The 21,917-nt window shown below is 44.0% G+C and overlaps 1 protein-coding gene across 2 annotated transcripts in view; it reads right to left on the reverse strand.

The window, feature by feature from the left end:
• vwa5b1 (von Willebrand factor A domain containing 5B1) overlaps positions 1 to 21,917 on the reverse strand; it is a 71,478-nt gene that overhangs the window by 19,861 nt on the left and 29,700 nt on the right. For both annotated transcript variants that reach the window (XM_020504845.2, XM_031794521.1), the window contains 4 exons: positions 15,259 to 15,466; positions 3,846 to 4,048; positions 783 to 1,050; positions 205 to 513 (listed from right to left, as the gene is read on the reverse strand). In XM_020504845.2, the coding sequence (XP_020360434.1) occupies positions 205 to 513; positions 783 to 1,050; positions 3,846 to 4,048; positions 15,259 to 15,466 (988 nt within the window). The remainder of the gene's footprint in view (positions 1 to 204; positions 514 to 782; positions 1,051 to 3,845; positions 4,049 to 15,258; positions 15,467 to 21,917) is intronic.

Below are 21,917 nucleotides of genomic sequence, written 5' to 3' on the forward strand. Positions count from 1 at the left end.
CATCATCTCATGATTTACATAAATTCCATAAAATAAATATTTGGAGAAATCCGCAATCCGATTTCTCACCTGAAATCCTCATCATTAGCACAAAGTTGTCACTATTTGATACAGCAAACTATTACCAAAACAAGATGATAAAGACACCAATCAACTACAAAAGATATAATCTGAACATTGAGATATTACCCATGTCTTACATACCATGCTCAATCTCACACTCCTGATCTACCATGTGCTCAAAGTCCTGAATGATGGAACGTCCAGCCAGGTGATGGAACGTTTCATTCCAGAGTTCTTCGTGAACCTTCTCTTCTCGCTCTCTGCCCTTCAGGTAGGGCTCTATGTCAAAGGTCACCTCCCACTTGACTGGCTTCCCACAGAGCAGGCCAGACACCACAACCTTACAAAACCCCTTCCCCAAGTCCCTGTCCTGAGGGGCTGAGATCAGGTCTGGGGTGGCTGGAGGCTCCTGGGGGGTTTCGATCTCACACAGCTGATTAGGGTAGCAGTCTGGTAACACAACAATAAGGTGTAGTTAGGCTGTTTGTCTGGATATTAGTTGTTGAATATATTAGGTCACTACTAGTCAAATGCAGTGACGGGCTGAATTTAATTTACTGAGCTTCAGATAATCAGATAATTACCCATCATTAATACCCATCATTAAAACTATCCATAATTAAAACTACTTTACTTGAAGAGAATATTAATGTTTGAGGGACTGTATGTGTCTACCACCATCTTTAGGGTGAGTAGGAGGGCTGTGGTTGTGGACCTACCTGCGTCTCCGAAGCTGCTGACAGAGGGGTCAGTGGAGGACGAGCCGTCCTCCCCAACGGTGCTCCTGGCTCCTCCTAAGGCGTGCTCTGTATAAGCCCAGCTCCTGGTGGCTCTGGCCTGCAGCTTGGAGCCGGGGGAGTGGGCCTGCTCTGGCGTCGCCTCCTGGGGAGCCCCCTCCTGCTGGGGGGAGGACCTGTGAGAAGCCCCATTGGTAGGGCACTCCCTGATGGCCGTGGCAGATGTGGCACACAAGCTCACCAGCTGTGGCTGTCAGGGGTTAGACATAAAACGCCAGATACATTCTGAATATCTGTTATGATATTACTTGCACTACAATTTAAATGAGTCGATGTCAATTTGTATCAAATGTTTTGTCATAGAGTACCAGTCAAAGTTTGGACACACCTACTCATTCAAGGGTTTTTCTTTATTTTTTACTATTTTCTTCATTGTAGAATAATAGTGAAGATATCAAAACTATAAAATAACACATATGGAATCATGTAGTAACCAAAAAAGTGTTAAACAATTCTAAATATATTGTATATTTGAGATTCTTCAAAGGAGCCACCCTTTACCTTGACAGCATTGCACACTCTTGGCATTCTCTCAACCAGCTTCATGAGGTAGTCACGTGGAATGCATTTCAATTGTGCCCTGTTCATTTGTGGAACTTATTTCCTTCTTAATGTGTTTGAGCCAATCAGTTGAGTTGTGACAAGGTAGGGGTGTTATACAGAAGATAGCCCTATTTGGTAAAAGGCCAAGTCCATATTATGGCAAGAACAGCTCAAATGAGCAAAGAGAAATGACAGTCCATCATTACTTTAAGACATGAAGATCAGTCAATTAGGAAAATGTCAAGAACTTTGAGAGTTTCTTCAAGTGCAGTCGCAAAAATTATCATGCGCTATGATGAAACCAGCTCTCATGAGAACTGGCACAGGAAAGGAAGAACCAGAGTTACCTCTGCTGCAGAGGATAAGTTCAATAGAGTTACCAGACTCAGAAATTGCAGCCCAAATAAATGCTTCCCAGAGTTCAAGTAAGACACATCTCAACATCAGCTATTCAGAGGAGACTGCGTGAATCAGGCCTTTATGGTCAAATTGCTGAAAAGAATCCACTACTTATGGACACCAATAGTAAGAAGAGACTTGCTTGGGCCAAGAAACATGAGCAATGGACATTAGACCAGTGGAAATCTGTCCTTTGGTCTGATGAGTCCAAATTTTCGATTTTGATGTGATGGTGTAGGGGTGCTTTGCTGGTAACATAGTCAGTGATTTATTTAGAATTCAAGTCACACTTAACCAGGATGGCTCCCACAGCATTCTACAGCGATACGCCATCACCATCTGGTTTGAGCTTAGTGGTACTATCATTTGTTTTTCAACAGGACAATGACCCAAAACACACCTCCAGGATGGAGAGTGATGGAGCGTTGCATCAGATGGCCTGGCCTCCACAATCACCCAACCTCAACCCAATTTAGATAGTTTGGGATGAGTTGGCCCGCAAAGTGAAGGAAAAGCAGCCAACAAGTGTTCAGCGTATGTGGGAACTCCTTCAAGACTGTTGGAAAAGCATTCCTCATGAAACTGGTTGAGAGAATGCCAAGAGTGTGCAAAGCTGTCATCAAGGTAAATGGTGGCTACTTTGAAGAATCTCAAATATAAAATATATTTGATTTGTTTAACACTTTTTTGGTTACTACTGTACATGATTCCATATGTGTTATTTCATAGTTTTGATGTCTTCACTATTATTCTACAATTAAAAAATAGTAAAAATAAAGAAAATCCCTTGAATGAGTAGTTGTGTCCAAACTTTTAACTGGTACCATAAAACCTGTTTATTTGAATAAGCAGATCAATAATCTCAGCACCCAGTACCAAATCACTGGTAACTATCACAGTTTGCAGATCAATGTCAATTCCCAAGTAATGTCAGATGTGTGCGTACTGGTAGCGAAGTCAGGTGCAGGAGAGTAGAGATTTGTGAACAGGTGCACACTTTATTTAGGCAAAAGTGCAAAAAGGTCAACAGAATTATGTTTAACAATAAACATCATAGTGAAAAATAACATGGAAAAAACAAGCCAGTCTGGCGCGTCAACAATACACACGTAACACTAACAATCTTAGACAAAGACATGATGGGGAACAGAGGAATAAATACATGTAGATTGATTGGGGAATGAAAACCAGGTGTGCAGGGAACAAGACAAAACAAATGGATACATGAAAAATGGAGCGGTGATGGCTAGAGAGCCGGTGACGTCGCCTGCCGAATGCAGCCCAAACAAGGAGAGGAGCCGATTTCGCAGGAAGTCGTGACAAGTAAATAATTTGTACAAGGACAGGTACCATTGAGAGACAGGTGAGCCTTGTCTTGATTATGCCAATATTCTTCGGGCAACTTTCAGACCGTATATTGTCAATCGTGAAATTATTGTGGCCCTCATTAGTGATGAAAGCACCTTCTTCTTTTGTACTTTTGATTACTCTCCAACTCATCCCAAGGTCAGATAGCTTTCTCCCAGACCTTTTGTCCAATGCCACTGTAATATCAACATTGACTGCTTGGGTTGTTTTGCTGCCAGGCATAGCGAAAGAGAGTTGAGATTTTAATATCCGTGTACATGCACAACCAAAACACCTGATGCAGAAATATCAACCTATAAAAACCAACCTGGTTCTTACTTTCCTTATGAAAGCATATTATTTTTGCTCCAATGTCTTACGTATTCTGTAATGTTCTCAAATGGCTTTTGTGTGGTTAAGAATGAATAATAAATTGAACTGTCCTTAAAGGATTCCATTTGAAGATTGAACCGTGGATCAAATTAAGTCTTGTTTCTAACGTATCCTATACATGTTTTTATTTTCTAGAAAAATTCCCCTCATAGTCATTGTTCTTCAAGTTAAAAGTAGAGTGGGAGATTGACGAAGAAGAGAGAGACACAGTAGGAACAGTGGACACAGGGATCGAACCCCAGTCTCCAGAGTCGAGAGCCAGATCTGTTGCAAGTGCAACAAGATTACAGACTCTGCACTCACCTGGCATTCAGTCTTCCACTGTGCTCCATAGTCGGGGCTGGTCTGTCCATTCAGCTCCTGGACCTTAGCTCTCCTCAGCGGGTGCTTCCCCTCTACAGAGCTGGGGTCACTGGGAGTGTAGGTCTTCTTCATGTTGGGGTTGTAGTCCACTATCTGGTTAGTGCTATACCCACGTCTTCTAGGTGATGTTTTACTGTCCATTCCTATGGGTTTGTGAAAAGATGACAATCAGTTTTGTGCACAAATAAACATGACTGAGTGATCATGTCTCTCAGGTAAGAAAAATGGTGGGGGTGTATGCCTTATGATTAACGACTCATGGTGTGATCATAACAACATGACTGTTTTGTTCACCTGACCTAGAATTCTTTACAATCAAATGCCGACCACTTTTTTATTTATTTCACCATTATTTAACCAGGTAGGCTAGTTGAGAACAAGTTCTCATTTGCAACTGTGACCTGGCCAAGATAAAGCATAGCAGTGTGAGCAGACAACACAGAGTTACACATGGAGTAAACAATTAACAAGTCAATAACACAGTAGAAAACAAAGGGGGAGTCTATATACAATGTGTGCAAAAGGCATGAGGAGGTAGGCGAATTTGCAGATTAACACTGGAGTGATAAATGATCAGACGGTCATGTACAGGTAGAGATATTGGTGTGCAAAAGAGCAGAAAAGTAAATAAATAAAAACAGTGTGGGGATGAGGTAGGTGAAAATGGGTGGGCTATTTACCAATAGACTATGTACAGCTGCAGCGATCGGTTAGCTGCTCAGATAGCTGATGTTTGAAGTTGGTGAGGGAGATAAAAGTCTCCAACTTCAGCGATTTTTGCAATTCGTTCCAGTCACAGGCAGCAGAGTACTGGAACGAAAGGCGGCCAAATGAGGTGTTGGCTTTAGGGATGATCAGTGAGATACACCTGCTGGAGCGCGTGCTACGGATGGGTGTTGCCATCGTGACCAGTGAACTGAGATAAGGCGGAGCTTTACCTAGCATGGACTTGTAGATGACCTGGAGCCAGTGGGTCTGGCGACGAATATGTAGCGAGGGCCAGCCGACTAGAGCATACAAGTCGCAGTGGTGGGTGGTATAAGGTGCTTTAGTGACAAAACGGATGGCACTGTGATAGACTGCATCCAGTTTGCTGAGTAGGGTGTTGGAAGCCATTTTGTAGATGACATCGCCGAAGTCGAGGATCGGTAGGATAGTCAGTTTTACTAGGGTAAGCTTGGCGGCGTGAGTGAAGGAGGCTTTGTTGCGGAATAGAAAGCCGACTCTTGATTTGATTTTCGATTGGAGATGTTTGATATGAGTCTGGAAGGAGAGTTTGCAGTCTAGCCAGACACCTAGGTACTTATAGATGTCCACATATTCCAGGTCGGAACCATCCAGGGTGGTGATGCTAGTCGGGCATGCGGGTGCAGGCAGTGATCGGTTGAAAAGCATGCATTTGGTTTTACTAGCGTTTAAGAGCAGTTGGAGGCCACGGAAGGAGTGTTGTATGGCATTGAAGCTTGTTTGGAGGTTAGATAGCACAGTGTCCAATGACGGGCCGAAAGTATATAGAATGGTGTCGTCTGCGTAGAGGTGGATCAGGGAATCGCCCGCAGCAAGAGCAACATCATTGATATATACAGAGAAAAGAGTCGGCCCGAGAATTGAACTCTGTGGCACCCCCATAGAGACTGCCAGAGGACCGGACAGCATGCCCTCCGATTTGACACACTGAACTCTGTCTGCAAAGTAATTGGTGAACCAGGCAAGGCAGTCATCCGAAAAACCGAGGCTACTGAGTCTGCCGACAAGAATATGGTGATTGACAGAGTCGAAAGCCTTGGCAAGGTCGATGAAGACGGCTGCACAGTACTGTCTTTTATCGATGATATCGTTTAGTACCTTGAGTGTGGCTGAGGTGCACCCGTGACCGGTTCGGAAACCAGATTGCACAGCGGAGAAGGTACGGTGGGATTCGAGATGGTCAGTGACCTGTTTGTTGACTTGTCTTTCGAAGACCTTAGATAGGCAGGGCAGGATGGATATGGGTCTGTAACAGTTTGGGTCCAGGGTGTCTCCCCCTTTGAAGAGGGGGATGACTGCGGCAGCATTCCAATCCTTGGGGATCTCAGACGATATGAAAGAGAGGTTGAACAGGCTGGTAATAGGGGTTGCGACAATGTTGGCGGATAGTTTCAGAAATAGAGGGTCCAGATTGTCAAGCCCAGCTGATTTGTACGGGTCCAGGTTTTGCAGCTCTTTCAGAACATCTGCTATCTGGATTTGGGTAAAGGAGAACCTGGAGAGGCTTGGGCGAGGAGCTGCAGGGGGGGCGGAGCTGTTGGCCGAGGTTGGAGTAGCCAGGCGGAAGGCATGGCCAGCCGTTGAGAAATGCATATTGAAGTTTTCGATAATCATGGATTTATCGGTGGTGACCGTGTTACCTAGCCTCAGTGCAGTGGGCAGCTGGGAGGAGGTGCTCTTGTTCTCCATGGACTTCACAGTGTCCCAGAACCTTTTGGAGTTGGAGCTACAGGATGCAAACTTCTGCCTGAAGAAGCTGGCCTTAACTTTCCTGACTGACTGCGTGTATTGGTTCCGGACTTCCCTGAACAGTTGCATATCACGGGGACTATTCGATGCTATTGCAGTCCGCCACAGGATGTTTTTGTGCTGGTCGAGGGCAGTCAGGTCTGGGGTGAACCAAGGGCTGTATCTGTTCTTAGTTCTGCATTTTTTGAACGGAGCATGCTTATCTAAAATGGTGAGGAAGTTACTTTTAAAGAATGACCAGGCATCCTCAACTGAAGGGATGAGGTCAATGTCCTTCCAGGATACACGGGCCAGGTCGATTAGAAAGGCCTGCTCACAGAAGTGTTTTAGGGAGCGTTTGACAGTGATGAGGGGTGGTCGTTTGACTGCGGCTCCGTAGCGGATACAGGCAATGAGGCAGTGATCGCTGAGATCCTGGTTGAAGACAGCGGAGGTGTATTTGGAGGGCCAGTTGGTCAGGATGACGTCTATGAGGGTGCCTTTGTTTACAGAGTTAGGGTTGTACCTGGCGGGTTCCTTGATGATTTGTGTGAGATTGAGGGCATCTAGCTTAGATTGTAGGACTGGCGGGGTGTTAAGCATATCCCAGTTTAGGTCACCTAACAGAACAAACTCTGAAGCTAGATGGGGGGCGATCAATTCACAAATGGTGTCCAGGGCACAGCTGGGAGCTGAGGGGGGTCGGTAGCAGGCGGCAACAGTGAGAGACTTATTTCTGGAGAGAGTAATTTTCAAAATTAGTAGTTCGAACTGTTTGGGTATGGACCTGGAAAGTATGACATTACTTTGCAGGCTCTCTCTGCAATAGACTGCAACTCCTCCCCCTTTGGCAGTTCTATCTTGACGGAAGATGTTATAGTTGGGTATGGAAATCTCTGAATTTTTGGTGGCCTTCCTGAGCCAGGATTCAGACACAGCAAGGACATCAGGGTTAGCAGAGTGTGCTAAAGCAGTGAGTAAAACAAACTTAGGGAGGAGGCTTCTGATGTTGACATGCATGAAACCAAGGCTTTTTCGATCACAGAAGTCAACAAATGAGGGTGCCTGGGGACATGCAGGGCCTGGGTTTACCTCCACATCACCCACGGAACAGAGAAGGAGTAGTATGAGGGTGCGGCTAAAGGCTATCAAAACTGGTCGCCTAGAGCGTTGGGGACAGAGAATAAGAGGAGCAGGTTTCTGGGCATGGTAGAATATATTCAGGGCATAATGCGCAGACAGGGGTATGGTGGGGTGCGGGTACAGCGGAGTTAAGCCCAGGCACTGGGTGATGATGAGAGAGGTTGTATCTCTGGACATGCTGGTTGTAATGGGTGAGGTCACCGCATGTGTGGGAGGTGGGACAAAGGAGTTATCAGGGGTATGAAGAGTGGAACTAGGGGCTCCATTGTGAACTAAAACAATGATAACTAACCTGAACAACAGTATACAAGGCATCCCGCAAAGGTGGAGGTGTTGCTAACATTTACGATAGCAAATTTCAATTTACAAAAAAAAAAAATGACATTTTCGTCTTTTGAGCTTCTAGTCATGAAATCTATGCAGCCTACTCAATCACTTTTTATAGCTACTGTTTACAGGCCTCCTGGGCCATATACAGCGTTTCTCACTGAGTTCCCTGAATTCCTATCGGACCTTGTAGTCATAGCAGATAATATTCTAATCTTTGGTGACTTTAATATTCACATGGAAAAGTCCACAGACCCACTCCAAAAGGCTTTCGGAGCCATCATCGACTCAGTGGGTTTTGTCCAACATGTCTCTGGACCCACTCACTGTCACAGTCATACGCTGGACCTAGTTTTGTCCCATGGAATAAATGTGGTGGATCTTAATGTTTTTCCTCATAATCCTGGACTATCGGACCACCATTTTATTACGTTTGCAATTGCAACAAATAATCTGCTTAGACCCCAACCAAGGAACATCAAAAGTCGTGCTATAAATTCACAGACAACACAAAGATTCCTTGATGCCCTTCCAGACTCCCTCTGCCTACCCAAGGACGCCAGAGGACAAAAATCAGTTAACCACCTAACTGAGGATCTCAATTTAACCTTGCGCAATACCCTAGATGCAGTTGCACCCCTAAAAACTAAAAAAATGTCTCATAAGAAACTAGCTCCCTGGTACACAGAAAATACCCGAGCTCTGAAGCAAGCTTCCAGAAAATTGGAACGGAAATGGCGCCACACCAAACTGGAAGTCTTCCGACTAGCTTGGAAGGACGGTACCGTGCAGTACCGTAGAGCCCTTACTGCTGCTCGATCATCCTATTTTTCTAACTTAATTGAGGAAAATAAGAACAATCCGAAATTCCTTTTTAATACTGTCGCAAAGCTAACTAAAAAGCAGCATTCCCCAAGAGAGGATGACTTTCACTTTAGCAGTGATAAATTCATGAACTTCTTTGAGGAAAAGATTATGATTATTAGAAAGCAAATTACGGACTCCTCTTTAAACCTGCGTATTCCTCCAAACCTCAGTTGTCCTGAGTCTGCACAACTCTGCCAGGACCTAGGATCAAGAGAGACGCTCAAGTGTTTTAGTACTATATCTCTTGACACAATGATGAAAATAATCATGGCCTCTAAACCTTCAAGGTGCATACTGGACCCTATTCCAACTAAACTACTGAAAGAGCTGCTTCCTGTGCTTGGCCCTCCTATGTTGAACATAATAAACGGCTCTCTATCCACTGGATGTGTACCAAACTCACTAAAAGTGGCAGTAATAAAGCCTCTCTTGAAAAAGCCAAACCTTGACCCAGAAAATATAAAAAACTATCGGTCTATATCGAATCTTCCATTCCTCTCAAAAATTTTAGAGAAGGCTGTTGCGCAGCAACTCACTGCCTTCCTGAAGACAAACAATGTATACGAAATGCTTCAGTCTGGTTTTAGACCCCATCATAGCACTGAGACGGCACTTGTGAAGGTGGTAAATGACATTTTAATGGCATCGGACCGAGGCTCTGCATCTGTCCTCGTGCTCCTAGACCTTAGTGCTGCTTTTGATACCATCGATCACCACATTCTTTTGGAGAGATTGGAAACCCAAATTGGTCTACACGGACATGTTCTGGCCTGGTTTAGATCTTATCTGTCGGAAAGATATCAGTTTGTCTCTGTGAATGGTTTGTCCTCTGACAAATCAACTGTAAATTTCGGAGTTCCTCAAGGTTCCGTTTTAGGACCACTATTGTTTTCACTATATATTTTACCTCTTGGGGATGTTATTCGAAAACATAATGTAAACTTTCACTGCTATGCGGATGACACACAGCTGTACATTTCAATGAAACATGGTGAAGCCCCAAAATTGCCCTCGCTAGAAGCATGTGTTTCAGACATAAGGAAGTGGATGGCTGCAAACTTTCTACTATTAAACTCGGACAAAACAGAGGTGCTTGTTCTAGGTCCCAAGAAACAAAGAGATCTTCTGTTGAATCTGACAATTAATCTTAATGGTTGTACAGTCGTCTCAAATAAAACTGTGAAGGACCTCGGCGTTACTCTGGACCCTGATCTCTCTTTTGAAGAACATATCAAGACCATTTCAAGGACAGCTTTTTTCCATCTACGTAACATTGCAAAAATCAGAAACTTTCTGTCCAAAAATGATGCAGAAAAATTAATCCATGCTTTTGTCACTTCTAGGTTAGACTACTGCAATGCTCTATTTTCCGGCTACCCGGATAAAGCACTAAATAAACTTCAGTTAGTGCTAAATACGGCTGCTAGAATCCTGACTAGAACCAAAAAATTTGATCATATTACTCCAGTGCTAGCCTCTCTACACTGGCTTCCTGTCAAAGCAAGGGCTGATTTCAAGGTTTTACTGCTAACCTACAAAGCATTACATGGGCTTGCTCCTACCTATCTCTCTGATTTGGTCCTGCCGTACATACCTACACGTACGCTACGGTCACAAGACGCAGGCCTCCTAATTGTCCCTAGAATTTCTAAGCAAACAGCTGGAGGCAGGGCTTTCTCCTATAGAGCTCCATTTTTATGGAACGGTCTGCCTACCCATGTCAGAGACGCAAACTCGGTCTCAACCTTTAAGTCTTTACTGAAGACTCATCTCTTCAGTGGGTCATATGATTGAGTGTAGTCTGGCCCAGGAGTGGGAAGGTGAACGGAAAGGCTCTGGAGCAACGAACCGCCCTTGATGTCTCTGCCTGGCCGGTTCCCCTCTTTCCACTGGGATTCTCTGCCTCTAACCCTATTACAGGGGCTGAGTCACTGGCTTGCTGGGGCTCTCTCATGCCGTCCCTGGAGGGGGTGCGTCACCTGAGTGGGTTGATTCACTGTTGTGGTCATCCTGTCTGGGTTGGCGCCCCCCCCTTGGGTTGTGCCGTGGCGGAGATCTTTGTGGGCTATACTCAGCCTTGTCTCAGGATGGTAAGTTGGTGGTTGAAGATATCCCTCTAGTGGTGTGGGGGCTGTGCTTTGGCAAAGTGGGTGGGGTTATATCCTTCCTGTTTGGCCCTGTCCGGGGGTGTCCTCGGATGGGGCCACAGTGTCTCCTGACCCCTCCTGTCTCAGCCTCCAGTATTTATGCTGCAGTAGTTTATGTGTCGGGGGGCTGGGGTCAGTTTGTTATATCTGGAGTACTTCTCCTGTCCTATTCGGTGTCCTGTGTGAATCTAAGTGTGCGTTCTCTAATTCTCTCCTTCTCTCTTTCTTTCTCTCTCTCGGAGGACCTGAGCCCTAGGACCATGCCCCAGGACTACCTGACATGATGACTCCTTGCTGTCCCCAGTCCACCTGGCCATGCTGCTGTTCCAGTTTCAACTGACCTGAGCCCTAGGACCATGCCCCAGGACTACCTGACATGATGACTCCTTGCTGTCCCCAGTCCACCTGGCCATGCTGCTGCTCCAGTTTCAACTTCCACCTGACTGTGCTGCTGCTCCAGTTTCAACTGTTCTGCCTTATTATTATTTGACCATGCTGGTCATTTATGAACATTTGAACATCTTGGCCATGTTCTGTTATAATCTCCACCCGGCACAGCCAGAAGAGGACTGGCCACCCCACATAGCCTGGTTCCTCTCTAGGTTTCTTCCTAGGTATTGGCCTTTCTAGGGAGTTTTTCCTAGCCACCGTGCTTCTACACCTGCATTGCTTGCTGTTTGGGGTTTTAGGCTGGGTTTCTGTACAGCACTTTGAGATATCAGCTGATGTACGAAGGGCTATATAAATAAATTTGATTTGATTTGATTTGATATTGACATTTGAGAGAGACATACAGCGAGGCATACAGTAATCACAGGTGTTGAATTGGGAAAGCTAGCTAAAACAGTAGGTGAGACAACAGCTAATCAGCTAGCACAACAACAGCAGGTAAAATGGCGTTGACTAGGCAACGGGGCCAACAGATAAAACAAACAAGCAGAATGGAGTACCGTGATTAATGGACAGTCCAGCGTGCATTAGCTATGTAGCCAAGAGATCAGTGTCCAGGGGGCAGCGGTGGATGGGGCAGGGAAGCTGGACTGGCGAGTGTTATCCAGGTTAAAAAAAACTAACAATGACTGAATAGCTTGTAGCTAGTTAGCTGGTTAGCTTCTGGAGGTTCTTGAGTGTGTTCTAAAAAGTGAAAAATAATAACGATTCCGTATCACATTGGGTGAGGCAGGTTTCCGGAAGGTATAAACAAATTAAAAATCAAAGAGATAGAAAGTAAATATGGGTCCAGTGAGTGTTTGGGACGTGGCGATTCAGACGGTTAGCCGGCCTGTGCTAACAAGCTAACAGTTCGTAGGCCCGGGCTAAACAAGGTAGCAGTTAGCGGACCGGAGCTAGACAAGCTAGCAGTTAGCAGGCCGAATTAGCAAGCAGGGAGATAGCGAGGGCTAGAGAGTTAGCCTTTGGGGGACGTCGCGATGGGGTGAGTCTGTTTATTCCTCTTCATGCGGTGACATCGATAGACCGGTCGTGGGCCCGGGTATTGTAGCCCAGGAGTATGCTACGGTGGTAGCACAGGTGAGCTGGCCGGGCTAGCTTCAAGCTAAGTGGGTGGAAACGCTAGCCAGGAGTAATCATCCGGGGTTGCGGTTTAGCTAGATAGCTAGTTGTGAAGATCCAGCTGAAAAATGTTCCGTTTGCGGTGGGAATCCGGGGATGAATCCGGGGATGAAAAATAAATAGGTCCGTTATGCTCTGGTTAGAGTCGCGTTGTTCGAACTGGCGAGAGCTTGCCGAGCTAAAGGTTAGCTGATGACCGGTTAGCTGAAGACCGCTAGCATAGCTGGTGGTTAGCTGGCTAGCTTCAGTTGAGGGATTCCGGTTCCGAAGTAAATATAAATACTTTAGGAAAAATAGCTACATTGGGTGAGGCGGGTTGCAGGAGAGTATTTGGAAGCTTAGGTTTAGCAAAATGTTTTTAAAGAGATATGCGAAGAAAAATATGTAAAAAACGAAAAAGAAACGATATATACAAGGGACACGATACGACAGGATGACTTACTGCTACGCCATCTTGGATCAGTGAGCCACATTATCTTCCAAGAGAATTCTCTTCGATTATAGTCACAGCCGTGTATAGCAGATACCTCAACGGCCCTGAAAGAACTTCACTGGACTCTGGACTATGTAAACTGTAAACCATACATCCTGAGGTTGCATTTATTGTAGCTGGGAATTTTAACAAAGATAATCTAAGAACAAGGCTTCCTAAATTCTATCAGCATATCGAATGCGCGACACGGGCTGGTAGCATTCTCGACCATTGCTACTCTAACTTCCGCGACGAATACAAAGCCCTCCCCTGCCCTCCCTTTGGCAAATCTGACCATGACTCCATTTTGTTGCCTATAGACAGAAACTAAAACAGGAAACGCCCGTGCTCAGGTCTATCCAACGCTGGTCTGACCAATTGGATTCCACGCTTCAAGATTGCTTCGATCACGTGTGGACTGGAATATGTTCCAGGTAGCCTCAGACAACAACATTGATGTATATACACTAACTTGGTGAGCGAGTTAATTTACAAGTGCATCGGTGATGTTTTACCCACTGTGACTATTCAAACCTTCCCTAACCAGAAACCGTGGATTGATGGCAGCATTTGCTCAATACTGAAAGCGCAAATCACCGCTTTTAATCATGGCATGGCGACTGGAAACATTACCAAATACAAACAGTATAGCTATTCCCTCCGCAAGGCAATCAAACAAGCAAAGCGTCAGTATAGAGACAAATTAGAGTCGCAATTCAATGGCTCAAACACGAGATGTATGTGCAGGGTCTACAGCCAATCATGGATTACAAAAATAAAATATCAACGTCTTGCTCCCAGACAAATTAAATAAATTCTTTGTTCGCTTTGAGGATAATACAGTGCCACTAACACGGCCCACACCAAAGCCTGTGGGCTCTCCTTCACCGTGGCCAACGTGAGTAAAACATTTAAACGTGTTAACCCTCGCAAGGCTGCCGGCCAAGACGGCATCCCTAGCCGTGTCCTCAGAACATGCGCAGACCAGCTGGCTGGTGTGTTTACGTACATATTCAATCAATCCCTATCCGAGTCTGCTGTGCCCACATGATTTAAGATGGCCACCATTGTTCCTGTTCCCAAGAAAGCTACGGTAACTGAACTAAATGACTATTGACACCGTAGCACTCACTTCTGTCATCATGAAGTGCTTTGAGAGACTAGTCAAGGATCATATCACCTCCAGCCTACCTGATACCCTAGACCCACTCCAATTTGCTTACCGCCCCAAAAGGTCCACAGATGACACAATCGCCATCACACTGCACACTGCCCTATCCCATCTGGACAAGAGGAATACCTATGTAAGAATGCTGTTCATTGACTACAGCTCAGAATTTAACACAATAGTACCCTCCAAACTCTTCATTAAGCTCGAGACCCTGGGTTTCCACCCTGCCCTCTGCAACTGGGTCCTGGAATTTCTGACGGGCTTCCACCAGGTGGTGAGGGTAGGAAGCAACATCTCTACCGAGCTGATCATCAATACTGGGGCCCCACTAGGGTGCATTCTCAGCCATCTCCTGTACTACCAAAATATTACAGATGCACAATCGAGAGCATCCTGTATCACCGCCCGTTTCAGCAACAGCTCTGCCCACAACTGCAAGGCTCTCCAGAGGGTAGTGCGGTCTGCACAATGCATCACCGGGGGCAAACTACCTGCCCTCCAGGACAACTAAAGCACCTGATGTCACAGGAAGGCCACAAATATCATCAAGGACAACAACCACCTGAGCCACTGCATATTCAGCCCGCTATCATCCAGAAGGTGAGGTCAGTACAGGTGCATCAAAGTTGGGACCGAGAGACTGAAAAACAGCTTCTATCTCAAGGCCATCAGACTGTTAAACAGCCATCACTAACATAGAGTGGCTGCTGCAAACATACAGACTCAAATCTCTTGCCACTTTAAATGAATTTAATACATGGATTTATTAAAGATATCACTAGTCACTTTAAATAACACCACTTTGATAATGTATAAAATCCTACATTACTCATCTCATATGTATATACTGTATTCTATACCATCGACTGCATCTGCCTATGCCGCATGGACATCGCTCATCCATATATTTATATGTACATATTCTTATTCATTCCTTTACATTTGTGTGTATAAGGTAGTCATTGTGAATTTGTTAGATTACTTGTTAGATATTACTTCACTGTCAGAACTAGAAGCACAAGCATTTCTATACACTCGCATTAATATCTGCTAACCATGTGTATGTGACCAATAAAATTTGATTTGATTTGATGTCTGACTGAGTGATCGTTACTGTGTGCATTGGATGACATTTAAACCAGTGGAAATGCAGAGATGATCAAACCTCTGGATTCTTACCCATGTCGTTATGCTTTGTGGGGCCAGGGTTGCTCTCTGACATGGAGTCTTGGTAGGAGTCAAACAGAGGGCTGGAGTGTATGTCCCTGTGGGTTCCCTGACAGTCAGAGAAGCCTGTAGTCATCCCTGGGTCCTCCTCTTGGGAGTGGTAGAACACGGAGCTGGCTGAGTCATTGGAACGCATCATACTGTAGTGCTTCCTCTTATCCTGGTGGAAGAGTTGAATGGGAAATGTGTGAGTCCTGTATATCTACACCACTTGAGAGACAATAATTGACAGTTGAAGATAGAGACATGAATTTCAAGATATTGTTTTTCAACACATTTTCAAAGAGGATATACAGTTGTCGGAAGTATACATACACTTAGGTTGGGGTCATTAAAACTCATTTTTCAACCACTCTCCAAATTTCTTGTTAACAAACTATAGTTTTGGCAAGTTGGTTAGGACATCTACTTTGTGCATGACACAAGTAATTTTTCCAACAATTGTTTACAGACAATTGTTTATTTCACTTACAATTCACTGTATCACAATTCCAGTGGTTCAGACGTTTACACTAAGTTGACTGTGCCTTTAAACAGCTTGGAAAATTCTAGAATATGATGTCATGGCTTTATAAGCTACTGATAGGCTAATTGACATCATTTGAGTCAATTGGAGGTGTACCTGTGGATGTATTTCAAGGCCTACCTTAAACTTGACATCACGGGAAAATCAAAAGAAATCAGCCAAGACCTCAGAAAAATAATTGTAAACCTCCACAAGTTTGGTTCACCATGGGACCACGCAGCCGTCATACCGCTCAGGAAGGAGACATGTTCTGTCTCCTAGAGATGAACGTACTTTGGTGCGAAAAGTGCAAATCATCCCAGAACAACAGCAAAGGACCTTGTGAAGATGCTGGAGGAAACAGGTACAAAAGTATTTATATCCACAGTAAAATGAGTCCTTATATCGACATAACCTGAAAGGCCACTCAGCAATGAAGAAGCCACTGCTCCAAAACCGCCATAAAAAAGCCAGACTATGGTTTGCAACTGCACATGGGGACAAAGATCATACTTTTTGGAGAAATGTCATCTGGTCTGATTAAACAAAAATAGAACTGTTTGGCCATAATTACCATGGTTATGTTTGGAGGAAAAAGGGGTAGGCTTGCAAGCCGAAGAACATCATCCCAACCGTGAAGCACGGGGGTGGCAGCATCATGTTGTGGGGTGCTTTGCTGCAGAAGGGAGTGGTGCACTTCACAAAATAGATGGCATCATGAGGTATGAAAATTACGTGGATATATTGAAACAACATCTCAAGACATCAGTTAAAAGTTAAAGCTTAGTCAGAAATGAGTCTTCCAAATGGACAATGACCCCAAGCATACTTCCAAAGTTGTGGAAAAATGGCTTAAGGACAACAGTGGCAGAACTGAAAAAGTGTGTGTGAGCAAGGAGGCCTACAAACCTGACTCAGTTACACCAGCTCTGTCAGGAGGAATGGGCCAAAATTCACCCAACTTATTGTGGGAAGTTTGTGGAAGGCTACCTGAAACTTTTGACCCAAGTTAAACAATTTAAAGGTAACACTACCAAAAAAGAATTGAGTGTATGTGAACTTCTGACCCATTGGGAATGTGATGAAAGAAATAAAGGCTGAAATAAATCATTCTCTCTGCTATTATTCTGACATTTCACATTCTTAAAATAAAGTGGTGATCCTAACTGACCTAAGACAGGGAATTTTTACTAGGATTAAATGTCAGGAATTGTGAAAAACTGAGTTTAAATGTTTTTGGCTAAGGTGTATATAAACTTCCGACTCCAACTGTATATATAAAAATGATTGACATCCTTCATTAATTAATTAATTAATTAATCATTCAACATGTTGGACATTCAACAAACCTAACGGAGCGGTCAATCTAAGCGCTGGCGGCAGCACTTTAGGTTCTGGGATGTGGCAGATATATTTTAGCTATTTTCACAACCACATTTAACGGTGTAGTTGGTGCGAAAGGGCTTGGTTTTGACAGAACGTGCTTCATGGCTAAATATGTGGTTGCTCAAAGTTGTGTATTTACGGTATTTTATGTAGTGCCTTGGACTCCAATTCCAATTTTAGTCCGTTATAGTTTGTTAACAACCATACAGAAACAAAATAACAAACTGTAGACCTATCTCCTCATTGCTAAGCTGACAATGTAAAAAATCTGCCACTGAACAAGGCCATTAACCCACTGTTCCCTGGTAGGCCGTCATTGTAAATAAGACTAAAGACTAAATAAATAAGACTAAATAAAACTATCGGCCTATATCGAATCTTCCATTCCTCTCAAAAATTTTAGAGAAGGCTGTTGCGCAGCAACTCACTGCCTTCCTGAAGACAAACAATGTATACGAAATGCTTCAGTCTGGTTTTAGACCCCATCATAGCACTGAGACGGCACTTGTGAAGGTGGTAAATGACATTTTAATGGCATCGGACCGAGGCTCTGCATCTGTCCTCGTGCTCCTAGACCTTAGTGCTGCTTTTGATACCATCGATCACCACATTCTTTTGGAGAGATTGGAAACCCAAATTGGTCTACACGGACATGTTCTGGCCTGGTTTAGATCTTATCTGTCGGAAAGATATCAGTTTGTCTCTGTGAATGGTTTGTCCTCTGACAAATCAACTGTAAATTTCGGTGTTCCTCAAGGTTCCGTTTTAGGACCACTATTGTTTTCACTATATATTTTACCTCTTGGGGATGTTATTCGAAAACATAATGTAAACTTTCACTGCTATGCGGATGACACACAGCTGTACATTTCAATGAAACATGGTGAAGCCCCAAAATTGCCCTCGCTAGAAGCATGTGTTTCAGACATAAGGAAGTGGATGGCTGCAAACTTTCTACTATTAAACTCGGACAAAACAGAGATGCTTGTTCTAGGTCCCAAGAAACAAAGAGATCTTCTGTTGAATCTGACAATTAATCTTAATGGTTGTACAGTCGTCTCAAATAAAACTGTGAAGGACCTCGGCGTTACTCTGGACCCTGATCTCTCTTTTGAAGAACATATCAAGACCATTTCAAGGACAGCTTTTTTCCATCTACGTAACATTGCAAAAATCAGAAACTTTCTGTCCAAAAATGATGCAGAAAAATTAATCCATGCTTTTGTCACTTCTAGGTTAGACTACTGCAATGCTCTATTTTCCGGCTACCCGGATAAAGCACTAAATAAACTTCAGTTAGTGCTAAATACGGCTGCTAGAATCCTGACTAGAACCAAAAAATTTGATCATATTACTCCAGTGCTAGCCTCTCTACACTGGCTTCCTGTCAAAGCAAGGGCTGATTTCAAGGTTTTACTGCTAACCTACAAAGCATTACATGGGCTTGCTCCTACCTATCTCTCTGATTTGGTCCTGCCGTACATACCTACACGTACGCTACGGTCACAAGACGCAGGCCTCCTAATTGTCCCTAGAATTTCTAAGCAAACAGCTGGAGGCAGGGCTTTCTCCTATAGAGCTCCATTTTTATGGAACGGTCTGCCTACCCATGTCAGAGACGCAAACTCGGTCTCAACCTTTAAGTCTTTACTGAAGACTCATCTCTTCAGTGGGTCATATGATTGAGTGTAGTCTGGCCCAGGAGTGGGAAGGTGAACGGAAAGGCTCTGGAGCAACGAACCGCCCTTGATGTCTCTGCCTGGCCGGTTCCCCTCTTTCCACTGGGATTCTCTGCCTCTAACCCTATTACAGGGGCTGAGTCACTGGCTTGCTGGGGCTCTCTCATGCCGTCCCTGGAGGGGGTGCGTCACCTGAGTGGGTTGATTCACTGTTGTGGTCATCCTGTCTGGGTTGGCGCCCCCCCCTTGGGTTGTGCCGTGGCGGAGATCTTTGTGGGCTATACTCAGCCTTGTCTCAGGATGGTAAGTTGGTGGTTGAAGATATCCCTCTAGTGGTGTGGGGGCTGTGCTTTGGCAAAGTGGGTGGGGTTATATCCTTCCTGTTTGGCCCTGTCCGGGGGTGTCCTCGGATGGGGCCACAGTGTCTCCTGACCCCTCCTGTCTCAGCCTCCAGTATTTATGCTGCAGTAGTTTATGTGTCGGGGGGCTGGGGTCAGTTTGTTATATCTGGAGTACTTCTCCTGTCCTATTCGGTGTCCTGTGTGAATCTAAGTGTGCGTTCTCTAATTCTCTCCTTCTCTCTTTCTTTCTCTCTCTCGGAGGACCTGAGCCCTAGGACCATGCCCCAGGACTACCTGACATGATGACTCCTTGCTGTCCCCAGTCCACCTGGCCATGCTGCTGCTCCAGTTTCAACTTCCACCTGACTGTGCTGCTGCTCCAGTTTCAACTGTTCTGCCTTATTATTATTCGACCATGCTGGTCATTTATGAACATTTGAACATCTTGGCCATGTTCTGTTATAATCTCCACCCGGCACAGCCAGAAGAGGACTGGCCACCCCACATAGCCTGGTTCCTCTCTAGGTTTCTTCCTAGGTATTGGCCTTTCTAGGGAGTTTTTCCTAGCCACCGTGCTTCTACACCTGCATTGCTTGCTGTTTGGGGTTTTAGGCTGGGTTTCTGTACAGCACTTTGAGATATCAGCTGATGTACGAAGGGCTATATAAATAAATTTGATTTGATTTGATTTGACTAGGGGGCTGTATTTTCATTTTTGGAAAAATAACGTTCCCGTAGTAAACGGGATATTTTGTCAGGACAAGATGCTAGAATATGCATATAATTGACAGCTTAGGATAGAAAACACTCTAAAGTTTCCAAAACTGTAACAATATTGTCTGTGAGTATAACAGAACTGATATTGCAGGCGAAAGCCTGAGAAAAATCCAATCCGGAAGTGACTCATCTTTTGAAAGCTCTGCGTTCCAATGCGTCCCTATTGAGCAGTGAATGGGCTGTCAACCAGATTACTTTTTCTCCGTATTCTCCAAGGTGTCTACAGCATTGTAACGTAGTTTTACACATTTATGTTGAAGAATACCCGTAAGTGGCTTCATTGCGAAAGTGGTAACCAGATGGCTCTCAGAGTGATTCTTGCGTAAAATACAGAGGTAGCCATTATTCCAATCGGTCCTACTGAAAAACCAATTGTCCCGGTGGATATATTATCGAATAGATATTTGAAAAACACCTTGAGGATTGATTATAAACAACGCTTGCCATGTTTCTGTCGATATTATGGAGCTAATTTGGAATATTTTTTGGTGTTTTCCTGACTGCAATTTCCGGTCGATTTCTCAGCCAAACTTGAAGAACAAACGGAGCTATTTCGCCTACAAAAATAATATTTTTGGAAAAAATGAACATTGGCTATCTAACTGGGAGTCTCGTGAGTGAAAACATCCGAAGCTCATCAAAGGTAAATTATTTAATTTGATTGCTTTTCTGATTTCATTGACCAAGTTACCTGCTGCTAGCTGGACAAAATGCTATGCTAGGCTATCGATAAACTTACACAAATGCTTGTCTAGCTTTGGCTGTAAAGCATATTTTGAAAATCTGAGATGACAGGGTGATTAACAAAAAGCTGTGTCTCAATATATTTCACTTTTGATTTTCATGAATAGGAATATTTTCTAGGAATATTTATGTCCGTTGCGTTATGCTAATTTGTGTCATTCGATGATTACGTTCCCGGACCCGGGATGGGGAGTCACTTTACTGACTTGCCTAGTTAAATAAAAAAAATTAATAAAAAATATAGGGGGTAGGTCTACTGTAGATTGCATTATGGCTATGCATGGACATGCCAAATGTTGTCAAGAAGCAAGATAAAATACATTATAGGCAAGATTAAATGTATTATTAAGGCCTAAAAAGAGAGCGAAAAATTTGAATCAAATTCTAAACAAAACAACAACTTGTTTTAAATAGGCTGTCTAATTACACATTTTGTGGTTGAGCAACAGGCACCAAATCAAACTCAAATCAAATTTATTTATATAGCCCTTCGTACATCAGCTGATATCTCAGTGCTGTACAGAAACCCAGCCTAAAACCCCAAACAGCAAGCAATGCAGGTGTAGAAGCACGGTGGCTAGGAAAAACTCCCTAGAAAGGCCAAAACCTAGGAAGAAACCTAGAGAGGAACCAGGCTATGTGGGGTGGCCAGTCCTCTTCTGGCTGTGCCGGGTGGAGATTATAACAGAACATGGCCAAGATGTTCAAATGTTCATAAATGACCAGCATGGTCGAATAATAATAACGCAGAACAGAACCACCATAATTGGAGGGTGTTATGCACATACAAACCTCGTACAGCAGCTGGACAAAGATCCAATATAAAGAGAAATGTCCACCCACCTTTATACTACTTCTAAATATAACATTTTATATACACTGAACAAAAATATAAACGCAAAAATTCCAAAGATTTTACAGAGTTACAGGTCATGTTGAAATGAAATCATTAGGCCCTAATCTATGGATTTCACATGACTGAGAATACAGATACGCATCTGTTGGTCACATATAACTTTTTTTTAAAGGTAGGGGCGTGGGATCAGGAAACCAGTCAGGGTCTGGTATGACCACCATTTGCCTCATGCAGTGCGACACATCTCCTTCACATAGAGTTGATGAGGCTGTTGATTGTGGCTTGTGGAATGTTGTCCATTGCTGTTGAACCAGCCTTTATAG

Source organism: Oncorhynchus kisutch, linkage group LG17 (assembly GCF_002021735.2).
Source record: "Oncorhynchus kisutch isolate 150728-3 linkage group LG17, Okis_V2, whole genome shotgun sequence".
Taxonomy (NCBI): Eukaryota; Metazoa; Chordata; class Actinopteri; order Salmoniformes; family Salmonidae; genus Oncorhynchus; species Oncorhynchus kisutch.